Source organism: Acomys minous, assembly GCF_964271855.1.
Source record: "Acomys minous genome assembly, chromosome: 3".
NCBI classification, from domain to species: Eukaryota; Metazoa; Chordata; class Mammalia; order Rodentia; family Muridae; genus Acomys; species Acomys minous.
In genome coordinates, this window is record NC_140485.1 from 17,017,945 (window position 1) to 17,045,680 (window position 27,736).

The 27,736-nt window shown below is 44.7% G+C and overlaps 1 protein-coding gene across 3 annotated transcripts in view; it reads left to right on the top strand.

Moving 5' to 3' along the window:
* Window positions 1–27,736, top strand: part of SLC23A2 (solute carrier family 23 member 2) — a 101,962-nt gene that overhangs the window by 65,833 nt on the left and 8,393 nt on the right. For all 3 annotated transcript variants that reach the window (XM_084776865.1, XM_084776867.1, XM_084776866.1), the window contains exons 6-14: window positions 6,417–6,505; window positions 7,443–7,507; window positions 9,179–9,360; window positions 13,102–13,222; window positions 13,724–13,880; window positions 18,190–18,337; window positions 19,496–19,601; window positions 22,495–22,624; window positions 24,064–24,201. In XM_084776865.1, coding sequence (XP_084632991.1) covers window positions 6,417–6,505; window positions 7,443–7,507; window positions 9,179–9,360; window positions 13,102–13,222; window positions 13,724–13,880; window positions 18,190–18,337; window positions 19,496–19,601; window positions 22,495–22,624; window positions 24,064–24,201 — 1,136 coding nt within the window. The remainder of the gene's footprint in view (window positions 1–6,416; window positions 6,506–7,442; window positions 7,508–9,178; window positions 9,361–13,101; window positions 13,223–13,723; window positions 13,881–18,189; window positions 18,338–19,495; window positions 19,602–22,494; window positions 22,625–24,063; window positions 24,202–27,736) is intronic.

The following is a 27,736-nucleotide window of genomic DNA, read 5'->3' on the forward strand; positions in this document are numbered from 1 at the left end:
GTGTGTGTGTGCACCCTGGCCACACACACAGAACCTTGACTTGGAGGGGACAGAAGACATCAGAAAATAGCTGCAGTCATTTGACCCAGATCCCCCTGAGGCCTGAGGCACTCCTATCTCAGTAGCATGTTCACTGTGGCAGGGATGTTGGCCATGATGCTACCTGAGATTACTCTTTATCAAGGTGTCAGGGATTAAGAGACTGCCTGACTCTTTGCTATATGTGGGTTTAATAAATTTTGTTGTTTTATTTTTCAAGGCAGGGTTTCTCTGTGTAGCACTGGCTGTCCTGGAATTAGCTCTGTAGACCACCTGGCCTCGAACTCACAGAGATCACTTGTCTCTGCTTCCAGTGCTGGGATTAAAGGCCTTGTGCCACAACACTGCCTGGCTCTCCGCTCCTTTTTTCCCCTTTTCTTGACTGTTAGATCCTGTTAGCCTGGCATACTTATTCTCCATGCCACAGATTGTCCATTCTCTTCCTCATCCTCCATACACCTCACCTCTGTGCTGGTGACTGACAAGAGTACAAGGAAGAAGGTTCTCACCAAATGTTGCAAAGGAAGGAAGCCCCAAAGAATTGATCAGAATGCTTTTTAAAAAGTCCTTTTGCCAGGTGTCATGGTACATACCTTTAAGGCAGATAGATCTCTATGAGGTTGAATTCAGTGTGATCTACATGGTGAGTTGCAGGCCAGACAAGGCTACACAGTGAGATCCTCTCTCAATAAATAGCCATTAACTAATAAGTAATAATTAACATCTAATTGTATTAACATACAGTAAAATTCACCTTTGTAAGATGTGCAGCCAGGTGAGTTTTCCCATGTGTCCAGTCAACCAGCCACCATGGCAGTCAATAGATAGGGAGCCATGCCGCACCGTCCTGCGGCTCCATGTTATGCTAACAAACTCTTAACCAGGGATGGTTGATACTTTTGTGTTTGAAAAGGAGATTATCCAAAGGAAAAGGAGTGACCTGGTATGGTAAAAATGTCCCAGAGACACTGGTTGGACTGGGGTACTGTCCTCCCCGATTCTCTCCCACCTATGGACTCTCACTTTTGGTTGCTGTACGTAGGGCCTGGAAACAGTGACACCTCAGCAACAGCGAGCCCACTTAGTGTCCAGATCGTGGCTGCTCACTACCATTCTTTATATAATGGACTAGTGTTCTGCGAGCAAGTGGCTGACTTAGAGTGGGGACTCGAAGGACAGGTTGAGCCTGGAACGTCTCACACCTGAAAGTTAATATGTGTTCAAAGAACGATAGAACACCGGGGGGGGGGGGGGGGGGGCCTTCAAAGGGAACGGAACCAACCTAAGCAGTCATCTGGGCAGGTGTGGGCAGTGTAATTATTAAAAACGTGCATAGTAGTAAGTTATAAAACTTTGAATAAAAAAGACTTCACGTGCCCGCAGAGATGTTCAGGAAAGAGAAAGGGAAGATGGAAACACAGCAGACAAACAGGGAAACTCTTCTTTACAAAGGATGCCAGTTATAAACATAGATGGAAAGCCAGGAGGCTAGCCTGGACTACAAAGCATGATTGTGATTCAAAATGTTAATTAAATTATTGATTGATTGGTTACCAGAGAATCATAATATCTAACCCTCATGCTAGAATTTAAAGTTAGTGGTAATATCACACAATCTTAAGAGTTACTGTAGAGGAATTCAGTGCAGCAACACATCTGCTCTGGCAAGGGATCACATCCAAAGACCTCCTAGCTCTTTGTGACTGATCTGGCTGGAATACAGGCACACCCTTAGGATACTTCTTTAATCCCAAACAATGAAGGTAAGGTTAGTTTATAGAAAGAAGCAGCCATGTTTGAAAGTGATTTCTAATTGAGGGGCAATGTGTTGAATGAGAGAAAGATTTGACAGAATGAGTCAGAGATAGGATACACCCAACTCCCTCCAGAGAACAGAACAGGAGAGAGGAAAGAGAAGCTACTTAAGAGCAGTACGCTCTTTTACCACCACCCCAACCCCCCACCCCCACCCCGAATTAGTTTGAAGTCAATTCTGAACAATTCAGCCAGAAGCCAAGAGTTTGAATCAGTCAGCTTGGAGAGGAGTTTTCACCAGAACAGCTGAGTTGAACCAGCCAGTGAGAGTTCAGAAAGAGCTAGAAAGGCTTGGGAATGACTCATCTCATCCCTTCATCTGAGGAAATAAAAACAACATTTACTAGTCACCTCAAAGATGATCTGTCATTCCTGGGAGACCTTCCCTATGTTGAGAGGAGACTCACCCACTTAAATAAGCACCTTCCCCTAGTGGGACAGTGTGACTGATGGGTTCCAGTGTGAGTCAGTGCAAGTAGTTACTGAGTGGCCTACTTGCTAGGATGCTTAGCATGTGGTGTGCTTGGATTGTAACTACTTCTGCCTGAGTGCTAGATTACATTATTGTTTTATTATTTTTCTTGTGAGATACAGATGGTTCTAACTGCTAACTGTTGCCTGCTCAAGTGTTTGGGTAAAGTATTTTCTATGTCATCTGTTTCCCACCAGCTGATTGATTGATAAGCAAATAACAACAAGGTGTTGTTAATTTATAAAAAGTTTTCTTTGGCACATTGTTTTGCTTTTCTTCTAAGGCATCTACCAAGGTGATTGGTTGATTCAGTGATGGAACCCGAGTCTTTTAGGATTATTCTTTTTTAAGTGTCCTGAAAGGTTCTGCATCAGTTTGGTTGTTGCATGTGCTGAGGAAGCGTGTACTACACTGCTGTGATGTACTCGGTCAAAGCAAACACATGTGTGCCTTCGTGGTGCTTCTGCAGGACACAGGGCCTTGACTGTCAAAAACCATCTCTGATGGTGTTATGGGGGAGTGGACTTCATTCTCCTTCCATAGTGATTGCAGACTTCCTGAGATGTGTGCACATTTCCTCTCTGCTCTATTCTCAACCTAAATGGTGTCCTTCTCGGTTTCTCATTGTAAACCAATATGTTAGGAAGAAAGCGTGACTCCTTAATTCTAATCTACCAAATGCCTTTCGGAGCATGTTTATAAACAGCTCCTTAAACTTTTACTATTGATCCTGGGACTAAGATTGTGTCTTCCTGTCAGGGAGTTGGCCCTTCAGGACAAGATGAGCAGACCAGTGTAGAACAGAGCTACCCTTAGAGGCTAAATGGCTAAATGGCTAGCAGGCCCTGGCCCTAGCCAGCTAGTCACCTGAGTCAACACGAGAGGGCCACACCTAGAGCTGTGCCACAGCCTCTTCAAGTCCAGGAATAGCTCCCAGGTGACAGTCACCTGTCCCATTTCCCTCGAGGTTACCCTTTCAGAGTCAATCCCCTGAGCCTTTCACTTTCTGCCTGCAGGTGCCACTGGGCCCCTTTCATCTTCACCCCATCCCTCTGTGGGCCTCCGTTGAGGTTAAGTGTGTTCTTGGAGGCGGCGGAGCCTGTGCTCGTCTGATCCACCACATCTGTTGTATCCTGTGGTCCCCATTTTGCACCTCTTTGCTCTTTGCCTGGGTTCCTCATAGTCCCTCAGCATGGGGCTCAGTGCGTCTCAGTTTCTACGACAAGCTTACATGACAAGTGACAGAGCTCCACAGCGCCTCACGCTATGCACATGGGTAGTCTTCCTAGGCAGCTGTGGTTATTGTCCCCTTCACACAGCAGAAGCGCCTCCAGACCCAGGAAGCGTTTCACTGTGTCTGCTTTTAGTTGTGCTTGTGTCAGGTTGGCACTGAAGCCTTTTGTCATCAGGTGACCAAATCATCAATCTCTTCACCCAGTGCTTCTCAACCTTTTTAATACTGTGGCTCTTTAACACAGTTCCTCAAGCTCTGGTGACCCCAACCATAAAAGTATTTAATTGCTACTTCATAACTATAATTATGCTACTATTATCAATCATAATGTAAAAATATATTTCCCTTGGTCTTAGGTGACCCCTGTAAAAGGGCTATTCAGCTTACACACAAAGGGGTTGGGACCCACAGGTTGAGAACTGCTGATCTAGCAGGGGTTTGGGGGCTTAAGGGGGTATGACAGGCTCAGCAGTACCTTGAAGTCACACCCCAAATGGAGATTTGGGGCTGGCAAGATGGCTCAGCAGAACAGAGCTCTATATACCGGCCTTGAGGACCCAGGTTCAGTTCCTGTCCCCATGTTTGGTGGCTCACAATCACCTGTAACTCCAGCTCCGGGGGATCTCGTGCTCTGTTCTGGCATACATATACACAGACACATAATAAAATTAAAGTACTTTTTAAAAGATGCTGAATTGGTCCCACGACACCAGAATTGGAAGCCATGCTCTGGACACAGACAGAACGCTGACTGACCTCGTGATGTTCTTGTGTCAGGTTCAGTCTTTTCCCTGAGATACTCTACCGACCAAACTAAGGATGCTCATGTGCTTTTGTGGCATTTCCTGAGAGCCTCGTTGTGTTTCTGGTTTGAAATGGTGAGGCCGTGAGGCCAGCGTGATCAGCTCTTACAGCCATCCTTGGAGACTTTATTCTAGTGTCACCTGCTCAGGCCCCTGGAGTCCCAGTCACTGGGCAAGGCTCTCTGTAGCATCACTCTTAGGGCCTTTTATCTTAAATAAAATCTCACCTTGTGTGCCAAGATAGGCTCATAATGAGGTTTGATGCAAGAGTGGAACTCAGAGTTAGCCTGGACTTCTGTCACTTCCCAGGAATAGCAGATGGGTATGATGAGCAGCTGGGTCTGGCACACACCTTGAACCCCAGCACTCAGGAGAGAGGCAGCCCGATCTCAGAGTTTAAGGCCATCCTGCTTTCCATAGTGCATTTCCGACCAGCCAGGACTGTATCAGAAGGACAGCCTCCCCCCCCCCAAGAATATGAATATAGATATGTATACACATATATTCAATTTAATATTCATATTATGCAACCCTAGGATGCCTTGCTTGAAGTCTGAAACTGTGGTAAAATAGGTGTTATTTGGACTGTTCAAGAAGACATCCACTCTTAATGTATATTGACATCCTTTTATTCTTATAATATATTCTTAAAGTTTTGTATGATGGATTTCCATAAGTCAGTGGCTGTTTTCCCTTTGATGTACATTTCCGTTAAAGGGGACCATCACATTTAGTGGCACTGTGCTCCAGGCCCCATTAGCCTGGCAATTATAAACCACATGGTCAGTGGGGGGTCTGCTCTGTGAGTGGTTGGTAGCAAGGTTGTACTGTGAGGCCCGTCTCCGTCTTTCAGTCCATGGCCTACCTGCTCGTACTAAGGTCACCGTGGTTAAAACGGCTAGGAGAGCACTTTTGACAACAGCATGTGTCAAAAAAGGGCATACAGGGTTCTGGGCTTGCCCAGCAGCCAGCTGTTCTTTGACCAAGGTTACTTCTATTTCTTTGTGGTCTTCATCTCTGGCACAGAACTTATCAGGAGGTTTTTGGGTCCCTACCTTCTGAGCCAGGGCACTGCCAAGGCTGGCTGGGGCATCTAAGGATGTGTGTCTGGCCTCACAGTCCTGTAGGCAGCAGGAGAAGGATTTATATTTTACTCTCAAATACCATGAAAAATAGCGATTAAGTTCTTATGCTAACCCTCTATATTTCTAGTCAAAATAACAAAATCTTTGTGATTTGATTAGTTGTATTCAATTTGAGAATGTGAGCAGGAGATGTAATGGGGAGTTTACCAGGTTTCTGAGCCCTTTAGCCGGGCTTGGTGGCGCACACCTTTAATCCCGGCACCCGGGAGGCAAAGGCAGGTAGATATCTGTGAGTTCGAGGCCAGCCTGGTCTGCAGAGTGAGTCCAGGACAGCCAAGGCTACACAGAGAAACCCTGCCTCGAAAACCTAAACAAACAAACAAATAAATAAATAAATAAATAAATAAATGTGTTGGAATACTTTAAATATTTTACCTATTAATCAGAACATTTATTATATATACTCTCATATTGTAACTTACAACTTTCTTTCTGGATACATATAGATCATTAATAATTTTAATATGCTCATGATTTGGGCAGATTTTAGCTCACAGAATGATGCAATGTAATGATGCATAAGACTTTGAAGTGGAGAAGGTGGGCTGTACACTGATGTCTGTTTGGGAGCCTATGAGCTCATCAGGAAAGAGGGAAGCTCAGATTCCCCAGTAATCAACCCACAGCGGGGAGAGGGCGAAGCAGTAGGAGCTGGTGTTGGGGTGTCAGCACTGACCACAGGGGTTCCCTGGAACTGCCTGAGACCAGAGCAGCAGGAGGAGGGGGGATTGGAGAAACTAGTGGCCCCAGCTATGAGCCGCAGGAGATTTTTACATAGATTCTTTTCAGGTGTGCCTGTGTTTACTCATGTGCTGCGGGTCTATGGAAAGACTGTTAAGCTGTCAAATAGTGGACTACCTCGGTAGTTCCCGATGCTGTGATCATGGTTTTGGTCTCGTTTCTTTTAGGTTACCCCTGTTTCAGGCCAGTGCTTTTGCATTTTTGGCCCCTGCTCGAGCCATCCTGTCTTTAGATAAATGGAAATGTAACACCACAGGTAATTGCAGTTATTTCCACATATGTCATTGGGGTCCTTTACGCAGGTGGAAAGGGGGCCTGCACACCCTGCCAATAACAGTGTTACTTCCTGTATTGAGCATAGACTGTACTGGCCCGTAAGCAGCTTAGACCACTCCAGTCTGGACCGTGCCTGTTTCTCTCTTTACATCTCCTCTTCATCCCTAGTCCTAGGGCAAGCAAGGGCCAGAAATGACCTAGTTTCTGTTTGCCAATGAAACTGATAAACAAGGGGATGGGATGGAAAAATATTTGTGCTATTTTCCTGCCTCTCTCTTCCAGTGGATTTTATGGCCTACCATAATCACTCTCTCGCTGCCTTAGCATCCCTTCTCTGCAACATCTTTGCTTTTTAAGGATCTGGCTACTGTGGTTGTCTGCAAGTGACTCTCATTCCCCTTCCTTAGTGATTACAAAGATCCTCACGGAACCTCATACACTCAAGGAGATGAGGAAATCAGACCCGTTGTACTCAGAATAGTTAACAGTCTGAGATTCTAGGAGCCAAGCTTTCCTGATTTCCTCGCCTTCCCTGCTCCTAGGCGTTACTTTGTGACCATTGATTTTGACTTAGGAACTGGAAAAGGCCCTGCCGTATCTAGGTTTTAAAAACCTCAGCCAAGCAGCCTCGTTGTTGGGCATTCCAGGTAGCTGCTTGCAAAGAGTGGTTTCTGTGAGGCTGGCCCTGGCTGGTAGGCACCACCTCAGTCAGCCTTCCACACTGAGAAGCTCTGTCAACGAGTACGTTTGCTTACTTAGTATTGGGCGTCTGTCTCCAAGCATAAGCCCTACTGTCACAGGCTGAGTTTTAGGAATTGACACTTAAAACAATAAGAAATTATTAATGGTTATAATAATTTTGTGCTAATAAACATTAGTTTCACTCCAAGAAAAACTCTTTCCCTTTTGTTTTCAAGAGATCACAGTTGCCAATGGAACGGCAGAGCAGTTGGAGCACATCTGGCACCCCCGGATCCAAGAGGTAAAGGTTGAGCAGTGGCCACCCGTGACTTCTTGTGCATCTCTGCTGTCGATTTGTGTCCACGAAACTGCAGCTCCTTTTCCTGAGTCCCTTTTATTTTTAACTACTGGAGTTGCTTATTTCTCTTGTGTGTCAAGCTTCATGCTTGCTCGTCTCCCCCAGGGTGACAGCTGAGGCTTGTGCCCGTGTCCCCCAGTGTGATGTCTGAGGCTTGTGCCCATGTCCCCCAGTGTGATGTCTGAGGCTTGTGCCCGTGTCCCCCAGTGTGACAGCTGAGGCTTGTGCCTGTGTCCCCCAGTGTGACAGCTGAGGCTTTTGCCCGTGTCCCTCCAATATGATGTCTGAGGCTTGTGCCCGTGTCCCCCAGTGTGACAGCTGAGGCTTGTGCCCGTGTCCCCCAGTATGACAGCTGAGTCTTGTGCCCGTGTCCTCCAGTGTGACAGCTGAGACTTGTGCTCATGTCCTCCAGTGTGACATCTGAGGCTTGTGCCCATGTCCCTCAGTGTGACATCTGAAACTTGTACCCGTGTCCCTCAGTGTGATGGATGAGGCTTGTGCCCATGTCCTCCAATATGATGGCTGAGTCTTGTGCCCATGTCCTCCAGTGTGACAGCTGAGGCTTGTGCCCGTGTCCCCCAGTATGACAGCTGAGACTTGTGCCTGTGTCCCTCCAATATGATGTCTGAGGCTTGTGTCTGTGTCCCCCAGTGTGACATCTGAGGGTTGTTCGCTGTCAGCTGGCTGTCAGCAGTTGAGGTTGGCTGCTTTGAGTCTGCATGTTGTCATCTGTCTTGTTGCTGTGCTGGAATGCTGAAAACAGCTTGAATGGAGAAAGCTCAGTATGGAAGGCTTTTCTGTCTGACTTGGTTGGGAGGTCATGGAGCAGTTGTTCAGCTCATGGCAGCCAGGAAGAGGGCACGGGGTACAAGATGGGACCAGGCAGGATAGTTTCCAAGGACACATCTCAGAGTCCACTTCCTCCATTTTGGTCCCCTCTCTTAATAATGTCCTCATATTATGGGCCATCCATTGAGTATTTGATTTTCCTGGCAGTGCCATGATAGATACACCCAGAGGTGAGCTTTAGTAACAGGGGCATCTCAGTACAACCAAGTTAAGAGTTACACATACCTGCTTGTTGAAAGAACTAAATATAATTTTTTGGGCGAAAGTACATTTGAGCAGAGCTGATAGAAGCTGTCCCCTGGTACAGAAAACCAGCTGATGACTACGTATATATTCATAATGTCACCACGAATTCTTTAGACTTAATACAAATGTCATTTTATGTGATGAAGACATTCTTGTAGAATTTTTGTCAGCAACTTTGTCTTTTGAATGTCTTCTGGGGGCTTTTAAGGATGACTGTAATGAAATGTCCTGCAGGGCTGGATTGAAAATGTGCTCGTCCGAGAGCTGACAGATCTGTCCATCTCGCCTTGCAGAGGAGGAGGCAGGCAGATTTGTCTTCAGGACCCATTTCTACAGTTAACCTTACAGTAGTGATGGCATATTAGTTAGCCAGTCCTCAGTCACCTCCCCAGAAACCTTCTTTATAGGCCCTGGGGACTGTCCCAGCTGGCATGCTGTTCCATGACATGACTTGTTGCCTTGCAAGTAAAACTCTGAGTGTTTGACATGGCTCTCAAGCTCTGCCCTTTCCTGTTTCAGATCCAGGGGGCTATCATCATGTCCTCACTGATAGAAGTGGTCATCGGCTTCCTTGGCCTGCCTGGGGCTCTGCTGAGGTATATTGGACCCCTGACCATCACACCCACTGTGGCCCTCATTGGCCTCTCTGGATTCCAAGCAGCAGGAGAGAGAGCAGGGAAGCACTGGGGCATCGCCATGCTGTAAGTGTTCTGAGACAACTCAGGGGTGGGACAGCCCTGTGGGATGCTGGGAACAGGCACACTAATTTCTGCGGAGATAAGAATGGTCTAACACTTTAAATTGTATTCATTTGAGGGCCAGTAAAGTGATTATTGTAGATCACGCTTGAGGCGTGGTGGCAGCCAGACTATTCGTAGGCAGACAGCCATGATTGTGAAGGAGGGAGGGCAGCTGTCGGATTTGCTCATGGTGGTCCATGGTCATGCCGAGCTTCGTGCCAGGGAGCAGTGCCGGGAAGCTACATTGTTTAGATGAGGCTGGCAGTGGAGAGATGTTGTGGAGGGACCTTTGGCCTCTTACCTGATCTCAACAGGGTGTTCACATGGTGAGGCCACAGTTTCTCACTTGCCTGCCTGGCCAGTGTTGGTCCTTCTTTCTGTGTGGAACAAGTGCATTGAAGATGTAAATCAATATTGTATATTAATGAAGACAGATGGGACTTATAACAAATTTATAAGACTGAGAATTCACATTCTTTTTTTACATATGTAGAACAGATGTAAGGATTTTATCATAGGCAAATGCTTCCAAAGGTCTGTAAGTTTACCAAGTAATAAAAATTTTAAAGCAAAAAAAAAATTAAAGCAAACAATATTTTCATTTTTTTGTTTTGTTTTGGGAAATATTCCATATATAGTAACAGACAACATTTATTTGGTTTTTTTTTTAATTTGTTTATTTTATTGTGCCTCTGCTTTGTTTAATGCTCAGAAGGTTGAGGCAAGTGTTCTGCGCATCTAACAACTGAAGAAACAAGCACAGGGAGGCAGTGTGACTTGCCAGAGTCACACAGCTCGTCAGTGGCCAAGATGATTTTCAAAGTTCACGTAGTCTAGGTAGAACTTGGCTTATACTCATTCCTGCCTCTGTGCTGTACAAGGTACATGAAAATATCCATGAATTTTAATTATTTTCTCACCTCACCAAAGGTCAGTCAAAACACTTTCCATACACGCATGTGTGTGTAGATGCTGTTAAGGGATTTTAACTCAGTGAAAAACAGTAAGGACTAGAAAGGTGACATTGTGTTTATAAAAACATTAAAATTCGCCGGACGAGTCAGACGGTGGGGGCACACACCTTTAATCCCAGCACTTGGGCAGAGGAAGGCAGATCGCTGTGAGTTTGAGGCCAGCCTGGTCTACAAAGTGAGTCCAGGACAGCCAAGGCTACACAGAGAGACCCTGTCTCAAAACAAAAACAAACAAACAAACAAGCAAAACCAAAAGGGCTGGAGAGATGGCTCAGTGGTTAAGAGCACTGCCTGCTCTTCCAAAGGACCTGGGTTCAATTCCTAGCACCCACATGGCAGCTCACAACTGTCTGTAATTCCAAGAGCTGAAACCCCTGCACCAAGGCACATAAATTAAAACTTAAATAAAATATTTAAAAAAAAATCACCAGGCGTGGTGGCACACACCTTTAGCCCCAGCACTTGAGAGGCAGAAGCAGGAGGATCACTGTGAGTTTGAGGCCAGCCTGGTCTACAAAGCAAGTCCAGGACAGCCAAGGCTACATAGAGAAACCCTGTCTTGAAAAACAAAAAACAAACAAAAAACATTAAAATTAAGACTAATAACAAAAATATTAGGGGGAAAACACATTGAAGCTTTAAGAACATAAAAATTTATATAAATAACTCCTAGTTATCAAAGAAATTAGAGCAGTTGCTGATGACTTAGCAGGTGACAGTAGTGCCATTACTAACCAGGAAGTGCTCAGAGTTGTCCTGGAGAATTCATAAGCTTTATGTGCATGCCAAGTGAAAAGTAGTGGAGCCTCCTCTCTTGCAAATCATGTGACCAAAGTGGGGGTGCATTAATGAAAGCAGAGAAAAAAAATAGAATACTCAAAGCTGTCTGTCGGAACGAAGAACCCTGCAGACCTACTTCTGCAAGGCTGAGAGGAGCAGAGTGTGTGCACACGTGGAGGGCTGACTGTAGACCAGAGAGATTTAGAACAAAAACAATGAAATTCTTCCAAAATATAAATGGCGAGAATGGACTCCTAGTGCCCCATGCTTTCCCCTGGCAAATTCTTTTAGGAGCCCCAAAGCATCCATAGGCATCTTCTAGGTGAGAGGCATCCGCATGAGCTTGTAACCACCCTATAAACTCTGGCTAATTCTCCCATATCCCTCCTCACGTGCTGCTCCACAGGATGTCGGCTCTTAGATGGGACACACCCCAAACCATTCCCTCTTCTTGCCTTTCTCCTTTTAGTAAGTGGCACAGCCACTCTCCCAGTTTGTTATGCTACGCCCCTCCCCCATTTCCCACACGCAAACCACGCTAGATCTACATGTTCAGGGTGGTGTGGCTGTACACATCCACACGCAGCCCACATGAGATCGGCACCTTCAGGGTGCTATGGCTGTAGTGAGTGTTCATCTTGAATAAATAAGTAGTTTCTAATACTTTTTTTTTTTTTAATAAACTTCTCTGTCCCAGAGGAACTGAGGTGACGGGCCCCGTGAGCCCTTTCAACCTTGATCTAGGCTGTCAGACTTTGATGGGTTACCAGTTCATCCGAGCGCCCCTGCAGGCAGCCTATGCTCAGCCAAGCTTTGCACTGTACCTCATTAGGAGTGCAACAAGGAAGTGAATTAGTAACTCTTAGCTAGTAATTCTAGCTCAGCAATTGGAATAATTAAGCTTAGCTTTGAGGACACACTCTTCTGTCAGCTTTACCTTAGGTGGCAAGTGAAAAAAGTCATTCCAGATAGAGGACCAGACACCTTGTTAGGTGACTAGGCACATTCCTCTTGTTCCTTATTGTCTTCGTGATACAATCCACCTGGGAGGATGAGAAGTGGCCTCCCCCTGGCCACACCCACTCCCGGTGTCAGAGTCCTGCTGCTGGAAGCTCTCTAGTCAACCCAGACAGTCTTGCTCCTAGGACAGGTGTAGAAGGAGACGTAGTTAAACCTTAGGCTACAGGTTAAGTCGGTCTACCCACGAGACCCTGCATGGCTGGCTTTAGTGCCTGTGGAAAGAGCATGCTCACAAGCTGCCCCATGAGAAGCTGTGCACTTTCTTTTCCTTTCTTTCTTTCTTTCTTTCTTTCTTTCTTTCTTTCTTTCTTTCTTTCTAAAACGTTATTTTTGGTCTTTCAAGATTGGTTTTCTCTATGTAAGAGTCCCAGCTGTCCTGGAACTCAGTCTGTAGACCAGGCTGGCCTCAGACTCACAGAGATTCGCCTTCCTCTGCCTCCCAAATATTGGGATTAAAGGTGTGCCTCATTACCACTGCCTGGCCTGTGCACTTTTTTTGAATACTGTTTTCATCTAACTCAATATGAATAAATCAGAAAATAAAGGAAAGTGGGGAAAAAATAGTCCCCACTCATTTCAAAATGTCGAACTGATCCCTGGTGGCATTTGTATCATGTCCTTTACCCCCTTTGGTGTGTGTGCACACTTCCTCCTGTTGGTATGCACAATAGTCTGGGTTGCTTTGAGCTGACTCTAGTTGTAAATGGTATTGTTCTACCTGGCATTATTTTCCTTCCACATAGTAAGCTTTCCCATCCTTTGGGTTTTCTTACTGTAGTCAGTATCAAGAAAGGCTAGGCCAGCTGCCTAGCATTTCCAAATTGTAGTGAGAAGGGCTCGTGTAAATGTAGGTGAGTGGACGGAACAGGTGTGATCAATTAAAACTTCAGCTGTAACAGCCTTTAATTTTGTGAATTTCTCTTCTCAGGACAATTTTCCTAGTGTTACTCTTCTCACAATATGCCAGAAATGTTAAATTTCCTCTCCCAATTTACAAATCCAAGAAAGGATGGACTGCATACAAGTTACAACTTTTCAAAATGTTTCCCGTGAGTAGCTGACCACCCCACCCTCAACCCTACCACAACATGCCTTGTTCACATGTTAGATGTCGGCTAAAGGACGGCTATGGGGGTCCCCTCCTACATCCCTGTGATGGTGACGCTGGGGGACATACTACCCAGGCAGCACAGCCTTAAAGACTAGATGCCTGTAAGGTTGCAGTTCCAAGATTAGGTCTAATTACTCTGCAGTGCCACAGAAGGACTCTTGTCAGTGGCTTTGAGATGTCACTCCGTGTGGTCTCTGCAGGCATATTACCCATTCTTCTTTTTTATTTTTTTACTATTATTTTTATTATTTTTTATTATTTTTTTACCCATTCTTCTTTTACTAGCTAAACTTTGAAGTGAATTTACCTGCATAAACCTCTTAGTGCAGTTCCACTGTAGCAGTTGTACATGGTGCTGATGATGGTGGGCTTGGGGTGATGGTTACACAGTAGGAAGGGATGTATGACCCAACCAAGATTCTGCCCTTGACCATTCCAGATAATCCTGGCTATCCTTGTGTCCTGGCTGCTGTGCTTCATCTTCACGGTGACTGATGTCTTCCCCTCCAACAGCACCGACTATGGCTACTATGCACGCACAGATGCCAGGAAGGGTGTGCTTCTGGTAGCCCCATGGTTTAAGGTTCCATACCCATGTAAGTACCGGGAGGGCCCAACTGAGAGGGGTTGGAAGTAGGCAGAAGGTTCTACATTATGAAAAGCCTTTTTGGATTTTTTTTTTCCCTAATCGTTTATGTGTATGTGTGTGAGTGAAGGCACAGGTTGCAGGTCAGAAGACAATCTCACACGTGGCTCTCACCTTCCCCCTGTTAGAAATAGGGTCTTTTGTTGCTGGCCCCCAGGCTGGCTGTGCTGTGAGCTGCAGGCGTTCTACAGAAGCACTGGTGTTAACAGATTTGCACTGCTCTGTGGGCTCTGGGGGTTTTGGCCATGTCTTCATGATTTGCATGACAAGCGCCTTACCCCTGAGACTTCTGAGCCCTGGAGCCTGAGCACTGTAATGGCCACTTTGCTTGATAGGGAATTAGACTGTGGAAATCGAAGCTCTTGTCCCCAGAGGTCAGTTCATCCACACGGTTCCTGACTAATTCCCCTCTCAGGTTAACTACTTGGCCTCCTGAGCCCTATTAGGCCCTGAAGTCCTGGGCAGGTGCTCTGGCCAGAATGTGAGCTGTCATGGCAAGGATTTAAGGGCCACTGCTGAGAAAGAGCTGGAGATTAGCTACAGGCTGCCCCTGCCTAGCAGAGGTTATGTAACTGGTTTCCTTTGGTCACAGCTGCAGAGGTAAACTGATACTTGCAGGCAGCCGGAAGATGGAGCTTAGCCTTCCTTGTTGGGTAACTCGGGGGCAGAGTGTGGATCTCCACCTGGAGACCACCTGAGTCACATGCAGCGTCTCCAGATCCCAGCCTGAAACACACTCACTCACATGACAGTGGTGGTAACGCTCTTTCGACGTCCTGGGGTTCTCATAGAGTTGGATCATGAGCTTAACCAGATTGATCCAGTTACCCCACTGAGCTGTCTTATTTTCTTATTTTACGATGAAAAACCTAAAAAGTAAGAAAAGCCAAGAATATTAGGTTTGAGTCAAGCATGTCTTCTCCAAGCATGCTGAGCGGTGATGATGTTGGCAGCTCTCCCTTTATTCTCTTTCCTTTACAAAAGCTTTAACAGGCTTAGCCTTCTAAAATAACATTCTCATCACATGGCGTCTCAGTGTGTACTTATATATACCTATCCCGTTTCTAGAAAAATGTGCTCAGTTCATAAACACACCTATAATCCAAGATAAAGTGAGACTGAAGGTCACTTTATAAGGCATCATGGGAGGAGAGCAGAGAAGGAGTCTCAGCACAGCCATATGATCTGCCCATGTGTATGGCTTCCCAGGCGACAGCCAGTGAGACTGCAGGCAGCTAGCTGTTCCTGTGAGGCCGTCACAGGCCCATGCACAAGTTATCACTCAAAGACAGGCTGCGTGGCATCATCACGAGAGTGACTGAGCTCCTAGCGTTCTCTCAGGACAAGCCTTCAGCTGCCAAGAGCTAGTGAACTCTCACTTGGTTCCTCTGAGTGGAAAGCCACCTCCAGTCCTGTGCACTTGCCAGCAATTTGGATCAATCTAGAGAGGAAGTTTTCAAATATTGGCAGCCATGCTCCCCGCCTTCAATATGGGAAGGATTTTCTAGATAATATTCAGATAGCTAGATAATATAGCAGAGGTCTGTTAATATGCAGACTCTCTGTCCAAGATGTCAGCAATGCCAAGTTTGAAAATCTGTTGTAACACACTGAAAAAGTTATACTTAAGCCAGGCACAGCATGTCGCTATAGAATACCAGCACTGGGAGGCCGAGGCAAAAGATTATGAATTTGAGACCACAAACAAACTCAAAATTAATTAGCAAACTGAAAGTTCTAGTTAGAAGAAAAGATACGGTAATGACTTTAAGGCAGAAGTAAAAAAGAAAAAAAAAGGTGTGTGTGTGTGTGTGTGTGTGTGTGTTTACGTACAGAATGAAAACAGACAAATGGATTAAAAGTTTAAGAAGGAGCTGGAGAGATGGCTCAGTGGTTAAGAGCTCTTCCAGAGGCCTTGGTTTCTTTTCCCAGTACCCACTTGGTGTTTCACAAACCATCTGTAACTGCAGTTGCAATGGATCTGGTGCCTTCTTCTGGGAGCTTGTGGGCACCTCACATGCATGGTGTCTAATCATACCTGCAGGTAAAACACTGGCATACATAAAATAAAAATAAATCGTTAGGGCTGGAGAAATGGCTCAGAGGTTAAGAGCACTGGCTACTCTTCCAGAGGGCCTGAGTTCAATTCCTAGCAACCATATGGTGGCTCACAACCATCTATAATGAGATCTGATACCCTCTTCTGGTGTCTAAGCACACATGCAGGCAGAACACTGTGCACATAATAAATAAATAAATAAATAAATAAATCTTTAAGAAAATAAAATAAATCTTTAGAAACCTGAAAATATTTCAAATTTAAATGCTGATATAAAAGATATTTAGAAATCAAACTTTAAGACTTCAGGTAAAAGAGAAAATAAAATAATAATAGTAATATAGAGACTGAGAAAAATTTAAAACATACTTCATGAAAATGGTACAGGTTAAGTATTTCCTGGTCCCAAAATAATTGGGACCCTGGGTGTCTTAAAACTCAGGTGTTTTGGATTGGGTGTGTACATACTGTACCCAGTACGATGAGGGTGGGTGTAAGCCGACCTGACACACAACTGCATTTATTTAATTTTTAATGTATATGAGTGTTTTTCTGCAAGTATATCTGTGCATTATTTTCCTTCCTGGGCCAGAAGATATTGTACCTTCTGGAAATGGAGTTATAAATGGCTGTGAGCTGCCATGTGGGTGCTTGGAATCAAACCCAGTGCTCTTAACCTGAGCCGTCTCTCCTGCCCCATGTAATCTATCACAGAAAGTTAGGTTTGGACTAGTGATGTCATGTTAGTTCCAAAAAATACCAGACTTTGGAACATTTCATATTTTTCAGTTAGGAATGTTCAACTGGAAATGGCAGGATATAATAGGAATCTTCCCTCTGGACACTGTAACAGCAGAAAGCTTATTTTAAAACTCTCCAAAGAAGGTCCTCGAACTAACCCTCAGATTAAGTGCAGGCCACCAGCGTGGCTCCTAGGCAGGGCCACTTCGGCCCTCTGGTTCTAGCTGTGTTCTTACTTTGAATGCCATCTCTCTCTTCCTAAACCCTGTCTTCATTTGAACTTGAGCCATCACACTGTCCCTGGTCGTCTCAGAGTGCTCAGAGCCATGAGGTTGCTTCCTGCCCCAGAACCTGTGTTTCCAATTTTACCACAGTGGCGTCTGGGTTATTAATCCTAATGGTTCAAGGAAGAAGGGCAAGTGACTTTGTAACGGAGTCCATGTGTACTGGTAATAAAGATAGATATAGATACACTTTTTTAAAAAAGGAAATGCTTAATAAGATTTAAGCAAATACAGATACTCAAATGAAATTACAATAGAAGCTTTTGTTTGTTTTCTAAAATAAAAGTTAACCTTTCCTAGCATTGTTGATAGTTTACTCTGACAGCAAACAGACAGGGTTGGATTATGCTGTATTTGACTGCTAGACAAGAGCAGCTGTGGCTTCTCACTTGATGCCACTATTTTGTACCATGGTTTCTACAGCCGTGTTATGAATCTCTGGGACAAATGTCTATTCCAAGCCAGAAATGTAATCCCAGCCCTGTAATCCCTGCATTCTGGGGAAGGTGAGGCAGGAGACTTGCCTGTACAGTATATACCAGGCTATCTAGACACACTTTCCAAAACAAACAAACAAACAAACAAACAAACCAGGCTATCTAGACACACTTTCCAAAACAAACAAACAAACAAACAAGCAAACAACAACAACAAAGCAAAACAAGTTTCTGTTCTACTGTAGCAGGCAGTGTTAAGCTATACTTCAGTGGCCGCTAGGAGTGGTGACTTTGAGGAAGAGAATCACCCACCTCTTCCAGCCAAGCAATTGCTTTCTTCTTCTTTTTTGTTTTGTTTGTTTGTTTGTTTGTTTGTTTTTGAGACACAGTTTCTCTGTGTAACAGCCTTGGCTGTCCTGAAACACTCTTTGTAAACCAGGCTGGCCTTGAACTCAGAGAGCCGCCTGCCTCTGCCTCCCGAGTGCTGGTATTAAAGGCATGCACCACCACACCTGGTGCAACTGCTCTCTGAAATGAAGGTGAGGTCAACCCTCGCCAAGGCCCCAACTCAGTAACCTTCCCAGACATCTAATGTGCTAATTAAGAATGAAAAGCAAACAGCTCCCAGGAGCTTCCGAATCCGGTAGAGAGCTTGCTGAGTTCCCTGCGGTCCTTGCCACCTTTACCTGTCCCTTGAGGTTAGTGAACACATCTTTCATGGTTGTCTTCCTTCCTCAGTTCAGTGGGGGATGCCCACCGTCTCTGCAGCCGGTGTCATCGGCATGCTCAGTGCCGTCGTAGCCAGCATCATCGAGTCCATTGGTGACTACTACGCCTGTGCCAGGCTCTCCTGTGCCCCACCACCTCCTGTCCATGCAATAAACAGGTATGTCCCACAAAGACCCACTGAGAGCCTTGATGACAGCAGCCAAATCATAATTGGCCAACTCACTCCTTGGTGTCCTGGTTGTCTCATCTGTGGCACAGAGCAGCATCCTGCCTTTCCTTCCTCTCAGTCCCTCCAACTGAGCAGAAAGGTGGATGCATCTCTTGTTAGTGCAAAGCCGTCTTACACATGAAGCTCAGCAAAACGTTCCACACGGTGCCTTTATTCTTTGCCTGGTTTTGATATGTGTCTACTACTTTAATTTTCTGTTGTCTTGTCTTCCTAAATGTACCTCCCCACCCTCCCCCCCATTTCCCACCCCAAGAACTCAATTGTAGATTGATTGTAGTGAGACAATATCTTTATGGTTTACAGGATTATTTCTGAGTTGAAGAAATTTTGTTTTTCTCCCATTCAGTCCTGGCTGCCATTGTCAGACAGCTGGCAAGATTTATTTATTTATTTATTTTTTGCATTAGACAGTAACCGAAACCACTGTAGGTGTGTCTGTAAGTGGATTTCAGTTGCCCTTCAGGGCAGTCTATTCACAGTCATGATCCACAGAACTAGACAAGACCAGGGAGAGGTGGAAAGCTGTGGGGTTTGCACGCACTCAGCTTCTGGATGTCATTAGGGAATTGATCCTGAGGAAGACACGGAGAAAGGAGCACAGGTCACTCCTCCACTGCTGCTGCCCCTCCAACATGAGGCAACATGACTTAGCATGCCGTGTACGTGGATTCTGTAAGGCTTTCCACAGTCATTACACAAGATAAGACTATTTGTTTTAAATTAAAAAAAAAAAAAAGATTCAGTAGTTACAAGCTTATAAAGCATTTCTTCCTAATAAAAATATCTTAATAGCGAAGAATTAATGTGTTTTACTTCAAAGCTAATACTTCTTTTAGATTTAGTTGTTTTTTTAATTTTATTTGAAATTATTTTAGGGTACTTGTGTCTAATGGGCAGTGTGGAGCTAGCCCTCTTGGAGTTGCTGAGCACACGGGGACTTGTCCTCAGCTGGTCAGAGAAGGGGCCTGAGATTCTTCGCTTACTGACTAGCAGCCCCACCCCCCACAAGGGGCATCGCTCTGAGAGCTGCTTTCAGTGCTTCCCCCTGAATGACTACTTCTCTTTCTCCCATTTTTTTTCTCTTAGGGGTATTTTCGTGGAGGGTCTTTCCTGTGTTCTCGATGGCATATTTGGTACTGGGAATGGCTCGACCTCCTCCAGTCCTAATATTGGAGTTTTGGGAATTACAAAGGTATAAATGTTTTCCTAATTAAATGGCTAATCATCTGTCCATTTCACTGATGCGTCTGACCGACACCCTTCCAGTATGATTCTCTTCCTTCCCCATCGCCTTTTTTTCTTGGATGAGTTTGGAGTGTCTGTTAGGAGATGTCTCCTCCTCACTTGACCCCCTGGGGATGAGGCATGTGATGTCGTTGTGGCTTTCTGCAGCCTCCAGACTTTGATTAAGCATCTGTGTCCTAGGCCTCTGCTCTAGGAATTCAACAGAGCATTTTGGATGAGAGATGATATGTGCCACCACAGAAAGCCATTGTCATATTAAATAACAGGACAGAATCCCTTTTCAGTGAAATCTGTGGAGTCACAGTGAAGTAGAGCTTGCAGCTGAGTTCTACCGGCCTGACCCTCCTAAGCACGCCATCTGCGCCTGGATACTGACATGTAAACCTACAGCTGCTCCACCCTAAACCCAGCTTCTATATGAACGAGTCTGCTCTAGACCTGTTGGCTTTATTACCTGCAATTAAACTTGTGTCCCAGTTGCCTTCAGCCAAACCGTGCTGCATGCCAGGATGTTGAGGAGTGCTAGTAGGCCCAGAAGCCACTGGATGTTGTGTAACTAAAGACTGTTAAGACTGGTTCTCCTTTTTTTATGGGCTGCATGAGTCATAGGCCTCTCTACCTGAGAAGCCAATCCGGAAGTCTTCTAGACCTGTTTGACCCCCAGCTCCATGCAGGATTCTATAACCAGATAAAAAGAAACCCAGTACTAAGTTTGATTCATCCTAATTACAAATCTGGGTGAGAAGGAACAGTGTCCAATGCCAGAAGCACACCCGACTTGTCAGTCTTCCCCTTAAGAGGCAGGGCTGGCGTGAGCATAACTTGAGGCATGCCATGGCACCATCTGCTGCCTATTGCTCTCAGCACATGGCATGAAGGCAGAGTTTATGGGTACTTCCTTCTGGGCCATAGGTGGAGTCCAGGGCTGCCTGCAAAATACAGCCTGGTAGCGAAAGGAAGGGGCTGATGAACCCAGAGTATGTATTAACCAGCCACCCTGAGCCTCTGGGCAAATAACTAGTTCCAAAAAGACTGGTTGTAAACTTTCTGAGAGGACTCTTGTTTAACAAGCACTTTCCTGTACACTTACAGATAGCACGGAACAGCTAAAGTCACTGAAGGAAGCAAGTCCCCTTTATAGGATGACCACAGTGGCTCAGGGGATGGTTGATTCTTGAATGGGACCAGCTTTTCCGAAGGGGCAGCCCAGCATCATTTATTTATTTGTAGTTGTATAGGAGGAGAATGTACATACAAGTGCAGTTCCCACAAGGTCAGAAAATAGCATCAGATCCTTTGGTGCTGAACTATAGGCAGTTGTAAGCTCTAGTGAGCTCTTAACCACTAAGCTGTCTCTTCAACCCATCAGCACTAATGAACGAGCTCCCTTATGTTGCTCTGGATCCCTTTGTTCCCATCCTTTGGAGCCATTTCTCCAGGCAAAAGCTATATCCTTTCAGGGCACTCGCTGTCAAGTCGCTAGTCTACGTCTGCCTTAGAGCAGGGAATAGGGCTTGGAGCAGAGTTGTCTGTCACCCTAGCCCTGTGGCCAGCTAGGAAGACTCCCTGCTTGGAGCAAGGGGGTATGAGCTCTGCAATGTTAGTCCTTCATCCCGCTGAATGACTGGACAGACTGCCCTTAAGAGTAGAGCACAGTTCCTAAGGCCTTCAGGTCAGGTCTAGATTCATGCCGTCTACCATGGCAGTCAGGAGCCACATGTAGCTGTGTACACTTACCCAGTCACATTGACCATACTTCAAGGCCCAGTCGTTGCATATGGCTCAGTGGCTGGCAGAAAACACTTCCACTGAGGCAATCTCCTACACAGGCAGGGCTAAACAATTGAACTAGACTTGGTGTGAAAGGAGGATGGTCTGCCGCATGCCCCACCCCACCCCACGCCCCCCTCGCTCTCTGCCTGTATTTTCTGGCAACTCTGCACTTTGCAGCTTGTATCCAGTTCCTGCATTCCTTGGACTTTGAATTAATCTTCTCACCAGAGATGAGTTCCTAACCCTGTCTCTGCTAAATGTGGTCCACTTGTCCCACAGACATGAGGGGGGATGGGCTGCCTTGGTCCCATCACCTTTTCTCAACATGGTCACAGCAGATTACCTCCTTGGTCTGTGTGCTCTGGTCCATAAAGGTAGCTTGCAAGGTGTTAGAATTTATCTCTTGATACCAGCTTAGCATAGTTTTCTGGCATGTTCCAACTACCAGCTATGTTACAGGTACTTTCAGAGTACAGTGGGCAAGCAAACTAGCAGCCATGCCTCAGGGCTTTGCATTCTTGGGCCTCTTCACTATACCGCCCTTTATGGCAAAACACCACGAGGGGGGAGGTGCGTCCACAAATTGTAGGCTGCTATTTATCTGATGTTGTGGAGGTGGAATGGAGTCATAAGGACTTCTGGTGGATTGTATGGTAGAAAATAATATGAAAAAAGTGGGAGAGGAGCAAGAACAGTAAGTATAATTGTTACGGCCATGACTCCAGCCCAGGATGTCATGTCAGCCAATGGCCCTGAAAGGCCATACTCAACAAAAGGATAACTACAAGCAGGGCATGGATAAACAGAGTCTTATTTGTAGCTCCTTGTCACTGGGGTCACCTGATCGTAGTTGAAACAGCGAACTGAGGTGGTGGAGAGCATGTGGAGCAAGGAAATGGGGGTCCTGTGTTGTTTCTAGCAATTAGGTGTTGAGGGCTAGTTCCTGTTAACTGTGAGTTAAAGTAATCTCGGTTCTGCCCTAGACACTGTCCCATTTGCCTGGGGCCCTGGGAATCTGGGTTGGAGAATGGCAGGTAAGCCTGTGTCTGCAACTGGTGTGTCCACAGGTTGGCAGCCGCCGAGTGATCCAGTATGGTGCAGCACTCATGCTGGGCTTGGGAATGATTGGCAAGTTCAGTGCCCTCTTCGCATCGCTCCCGGACCCTGTGCTCGGAGCCCTCTTCTGCACACTCTTTGGTGAGAGTCCACTTCCTTGGTAGCAGGTTTATCATTGCTTACTGTTCTTCACATTGGCTGATTCTTCTTAAAATCATACTGGTTATTTTTGCTCTGTGCCCACAGGCTTTTCTTTATAGGCTTCAGGCTTCAGAATACCCTGGATTCAGTGCATTTTGTACAATAGAAACTCAACACTCAAAACTTGGACTGTAAAAATACACACAAAACATACTTGTCTGAAGCACTTAGCTCTGAACACAGCACTAAACTACACAGACGCAGAATGAAAGCAGTATTTCAACTCCAAAACAGTCAAAGGTGTAAAAGACACATTAACTAGCTTTGTTTGTTTGTTTTGTTTTTCGAGACAGGGTTTCTCTGTGTAGTCTTGGCTGTCCTAGACTCACTTTGTAGACCAGGCTGGCTTCAAACTCATCAAGACCCACCTGCCTCTGCCTCCCAAGTGCTGGGATCACAGGCGTGTGCCACAGTGCTTGATTCAAATTGGCTAATTCTTAATGGGGATCCTGCTGATCTAGTCATTAAGATCTAAAACTGATTTTCCACTTTAAATTATGAAAGGTGACTCTTCAGAAGCATAAAGATTTGTATTAGTGTCCAAGCTAAATTATGTTAAAGATAGAAGCAATAACTAAGAAAATTATATGAAAGTTAAGATGAAATCTAGTTTCTCTAGTGAGAATTTATAATTGACTTAACTCAGATATGTTTCCCCTATAAATGAACCCTTTCAACCTGACCACTTTCACAGTGGACTTCGGATTTGGTCAGCACCTTTCAGATACTGTCAGTGTGGACAGGCAGCAGATTTCTCATGTGTGTTTTAATCAAATGCTTAGATAGAAAGTGAGAGATGGATCAGCAGTTAGAACACTGCTGTTCTAAGAGGACCTGGGTTCAATTCCCAGCCCCCCCCCCCCACAATTCCAGAGCATCGTGGTCTCTGTGGGCACCAGGAACACACTTGGTGCACAGACATAAATGCTAGCAAAATAATTCTATAAAGTTAAAAAAAAAAAACTTAACCACTGTCTACTTGATTTAAAGAAAGTGTAGTGTAGCCAGGCATGGTGGTGCATGCCTGTAATCCCAGCACTCTGGGAGGCTGAGGCAGGTGGATCTCTGGGAGTTCAAGGACAGCCTGGTCTACAAAGTGAATCCAGGATAGCTGAGGCTACACAGAGAAACCCTGTCTCCCCAAGCAACAATAAGAAAAGACTGTAGTGTGATGCTTATGTATGATGTTATTCGGGTCAGATACGGTGTCATTGTCCAGCCCTGAACCAACCACCTCCCCCCACCACTGCACTGGGCTCCAGGTTGGTTTCTGGGGCACAGGGAAAGGCCACCTGGGAACCCATCCTCAGCCTCCAGGACAGCCTCTCAGTGTGTTGTCGGTGAACTCAGTGCAGCTGTTCTGATGCTTTTCTCTGCAGGGATGATCACAGCTGTCGGCCTCTCCAACCTGCAGTTCATTGACTTGAACTCTTCCCGGAACCTGTTTGTGCTTGGATTTTCCATCTTCTTTGGGCTTGTTCTTCCAAGTTACCTCAGACAAAACCCTCTGGTCACAGGTATGAGAAACAGGTCTTGAATCTTGGGTAGAGTAGTTGGGATTTCAGCCGTACAGTCACAGATAGCTCTTGAGGTGGGAAGGGACCTTGGAACTCGTGTGTGTGATGCCTTTCTTCTAAATCTTACTCTGATTATTTCTCTGGGAGCCACTGGGGCCTCCCACACATGAGCATGCACCTCCATACTTGCCTTGGGGGTACCTTTAAGTTGATGGGCATTTGCTATGGGTGCTATGGTTTCACTTTTTTGTGTTTTTGTTTTTTTTTTTAAAGATAGGGTTTCTCTATGTAGCCCTGGCTATCCTGGAACTCACTGTGTAGACCAGGCTGGCTTTGAACTTATAGAGTTCAAGGGTGATGGAGGGAGGGCACTGCCTTTGCCTCCCTTTTCTGGTATTAAAGGCATGCACCACCACCACCCAGCTTGAATTTTTTTCCACTTTTTTGTTTTATGAATGCAAATGTTTTTCCTGCATGTGCAATGTACATGTTCGTCATGCAGTGCCAGAAGAGGGCATCAGCTCTCTCTGGAATGGGAGAAACAGAGGACTGTGAAGCACCATGTAGGTGCTCTACAGACCTGCTTCTACAAGAGCAACAGGCAACTTTACCCAATGACTCGGCATCTCACCAGCCCCAGGTCTCTCCATTGGCCCTGTAAAACTTTTGATTTCTCAGATTCATGCTGTATTAAGTTGTATAATATCTTAGAACTCAACTTCACAGACTTTGAAATGAGTTTTTCTGTTTTTAATTTGAGAATATCTATGTAGAATCTAGAAAGATAGCTCATTAGTTATGAGCTCCTTTTTAAAATATCTTTTTTTTTTTTTTTTACATTTTTATCATTTTATGTGTATGACTGCTTTGCCTGCATTAGTGCACCATGTGTGTGCCTTGTGCCTGAGAAGGTCAGATGAGGACTCTGGATACCCTGGGACTTGGACTTACAGAGAGTTGTGAGCTACATGTGCATTCTGGGAATTGAACCTAGGTCGTCTTTAAGAGCAACAGGTGTTCCTAACCATTGAGCCAACTCTCCATCCAGCCTTGGGTGTGAGCTCTTGTTGCTCGTATAGAGGACCTGGGTCCAGTTCCCAGCACCCATGTGAAAGCTCACAACTTGTTGAACTCCAGTTCAAATCTGAAGTTGTCATATGATTTCTGCATGCATTCCATGCAAATTGTGCAAACATACATGAAGGCAGGCGCACACACACAAAATAAACAAATCTTTGAATAAAGAATACCTATTTATGTTAGTAAAAATTCTGCTGCCATGCAGCATAAACAAAGGAGGAACCTTCTTAAATATCTGTCATTACTGATACATGATTTTGACAATTGAATAATTCAGGACCATTTGTTCAGCTTTTTCCTACATAGGTTTTTATGTGTCCAGATTGGCATTGAACTCATTTAGTAGGCAAGGCTGACTGTAAACCCTAATCCTTCTGCCTTCACCTCCCAAGTTCTGGGGTGACAGGCATGTACTACCATACCTGACTCAAAATAACTAGTCAGGCAACCTAAATTGAGGCCAGCCTACTGTACATAGCTAACTTAAGGATAACCAGAAAGACCCTGTCTCAAAAAAACAAACATCAATACAAAAAGAAAACCATTTTTAAAATGGCACAAACAGCTAGGGTTGGTGGCTCGTTAGTAATCCCAGCACTCTGGAGGCTGACGTAGTGTGCATGAGTTTGATACTAGCCCTAGGAACATAGTGAGTTCCTGGCCAGCTTGAGCTATAAAATAAGTTTTGTCATCCCCTCTCACAAATAATGTTATTATTTTATTATTTACCTTGTAATTTTTTTCTTTTTGGTTTTTGTTTTTTGATCCAGGGTTTCTCTGTGTAGCCTTAGCTGTCCTGAATTGAAATCACTTGCTTTTGGGGTATCTGTTGTTAATTTCTCCCAAAAAATCACTACAAGCCCTCTGCCAATGTTCACTGTTGGCCCATAATGAGGCAATCTCAGGATTAGTAAAAGGTACCACCCTCTCAGCTGGATCTATTCCAGGTAACTGGCCAAGTCTCATTTTTCCTTTTACAATCAATTCAGAAACTTTTTCTATGTAGGTTTTTAATTTTTTACTTTGTTTCTGTGGTAAAAATATCCATTCTAAGATACAATCTTCCCTTTGCATAAGAATTCCTGTGGGACAATGAGTAGAAGGTTTGAAATAAATTACTTAGTTCTTGGGTAGTTAAACTAGTTGTAGACCACAGCCAGTTAATGTCTCCCAGCAATTTTTGAAAATCATTAAGAGTTCTTAATTAATCTCTGCTGATTTGTACCTTCTGTGGTCTAATTTTCTGTGGGCCTATTTTGTATCTTAGATAAGCAACAGAATCCCCTCTTTGTATTTTTTCTGTAATCCCCAGCAAGGCAATGTTCTATTTATTTTATAAAAAAATCTGTTCTAATATACTTATGTCTGAACCAGCCAATAAGATATCATCCATATAATAGTAAGTTATGGATTGAGGAAGTTTCTTGCAAATTATCTCCAATGGCTGTTGTATAAAATATTGATACAAGGTAGGATTGTTTAACATTCCTTATGGTAAAACTTTCCAATGATATCTATTTATTGGACAGCTTCTATTAAAAGTAGGTATTGAGAAGGCAAATCTCTATCATGTTTCTATAAAGAAATCATGAAAAAGCAATCTTTTAGATCAATCACTATAATAGGCCATTCCTTAGGTAACAAAGAAGGCAGTGGGATTCCGGATTGTAAAAGTCCCACTGGCTGAATAATTTTATTAATTGCTCTGAGATCTGTTAACATCCTCCATTTTCCAGATTTCTTTCTGATGACAAATACAGGAGAATTCCAAGGGCTGTTGGACTCTTCCATGTGTTGAGCCTCCAGCTGTTCTTGGACTAGCTTTTCTAGTGCCTGTAATTTTTCTTTCGTCATAGGCCATTGTTCAATCCAAGTAGTTTGGTCAGTCAACCATTTTAGTGGCAAGGCGGTAGGTGTTTTATCAACAGTGGTTTCCCAGTATAATTTAGAAGAGTCAGCCCTTGTTGTATCTTATTGGACAGCTTGGACAGGCTGTAACTGTAGTTTATAATCCCTTTTTATAGTTTTAATTTTTTTTTTAAAATCAGGCATATCACCTGTTTTCTGGCTTGTTTCTGAAAGTGGAGGGATGTTAACTTGGGTTTTCCATTGGTGTAAAAGATCTCTTCCTCCCCACCCCCCCAAAAAAGATCTCTTTCCCATAAGTTTATGGCTATATCAGCCACATATGGCCTTAGTTTTCCTGTTTGCCCTCCTGGCCCTGTACATTTAAGCCATCTGACACTTTGTCTTATTTGAGGTAATGTTCCAGTCCCTAGGAACTGTATAGATACCTTTTGAAGTGGCCAAATTGGATGCCAGGAATCTTGGGAAATTGTAGTGACATCTGCGTCAGTATCTAGTAAACCCTCAATCTCAATGCCATTTAATTGTAATTTTAACTTTGGTCTCTTATCATTAATAGTAGTTTGCCAAAATACTTGTTTTTTAGTAT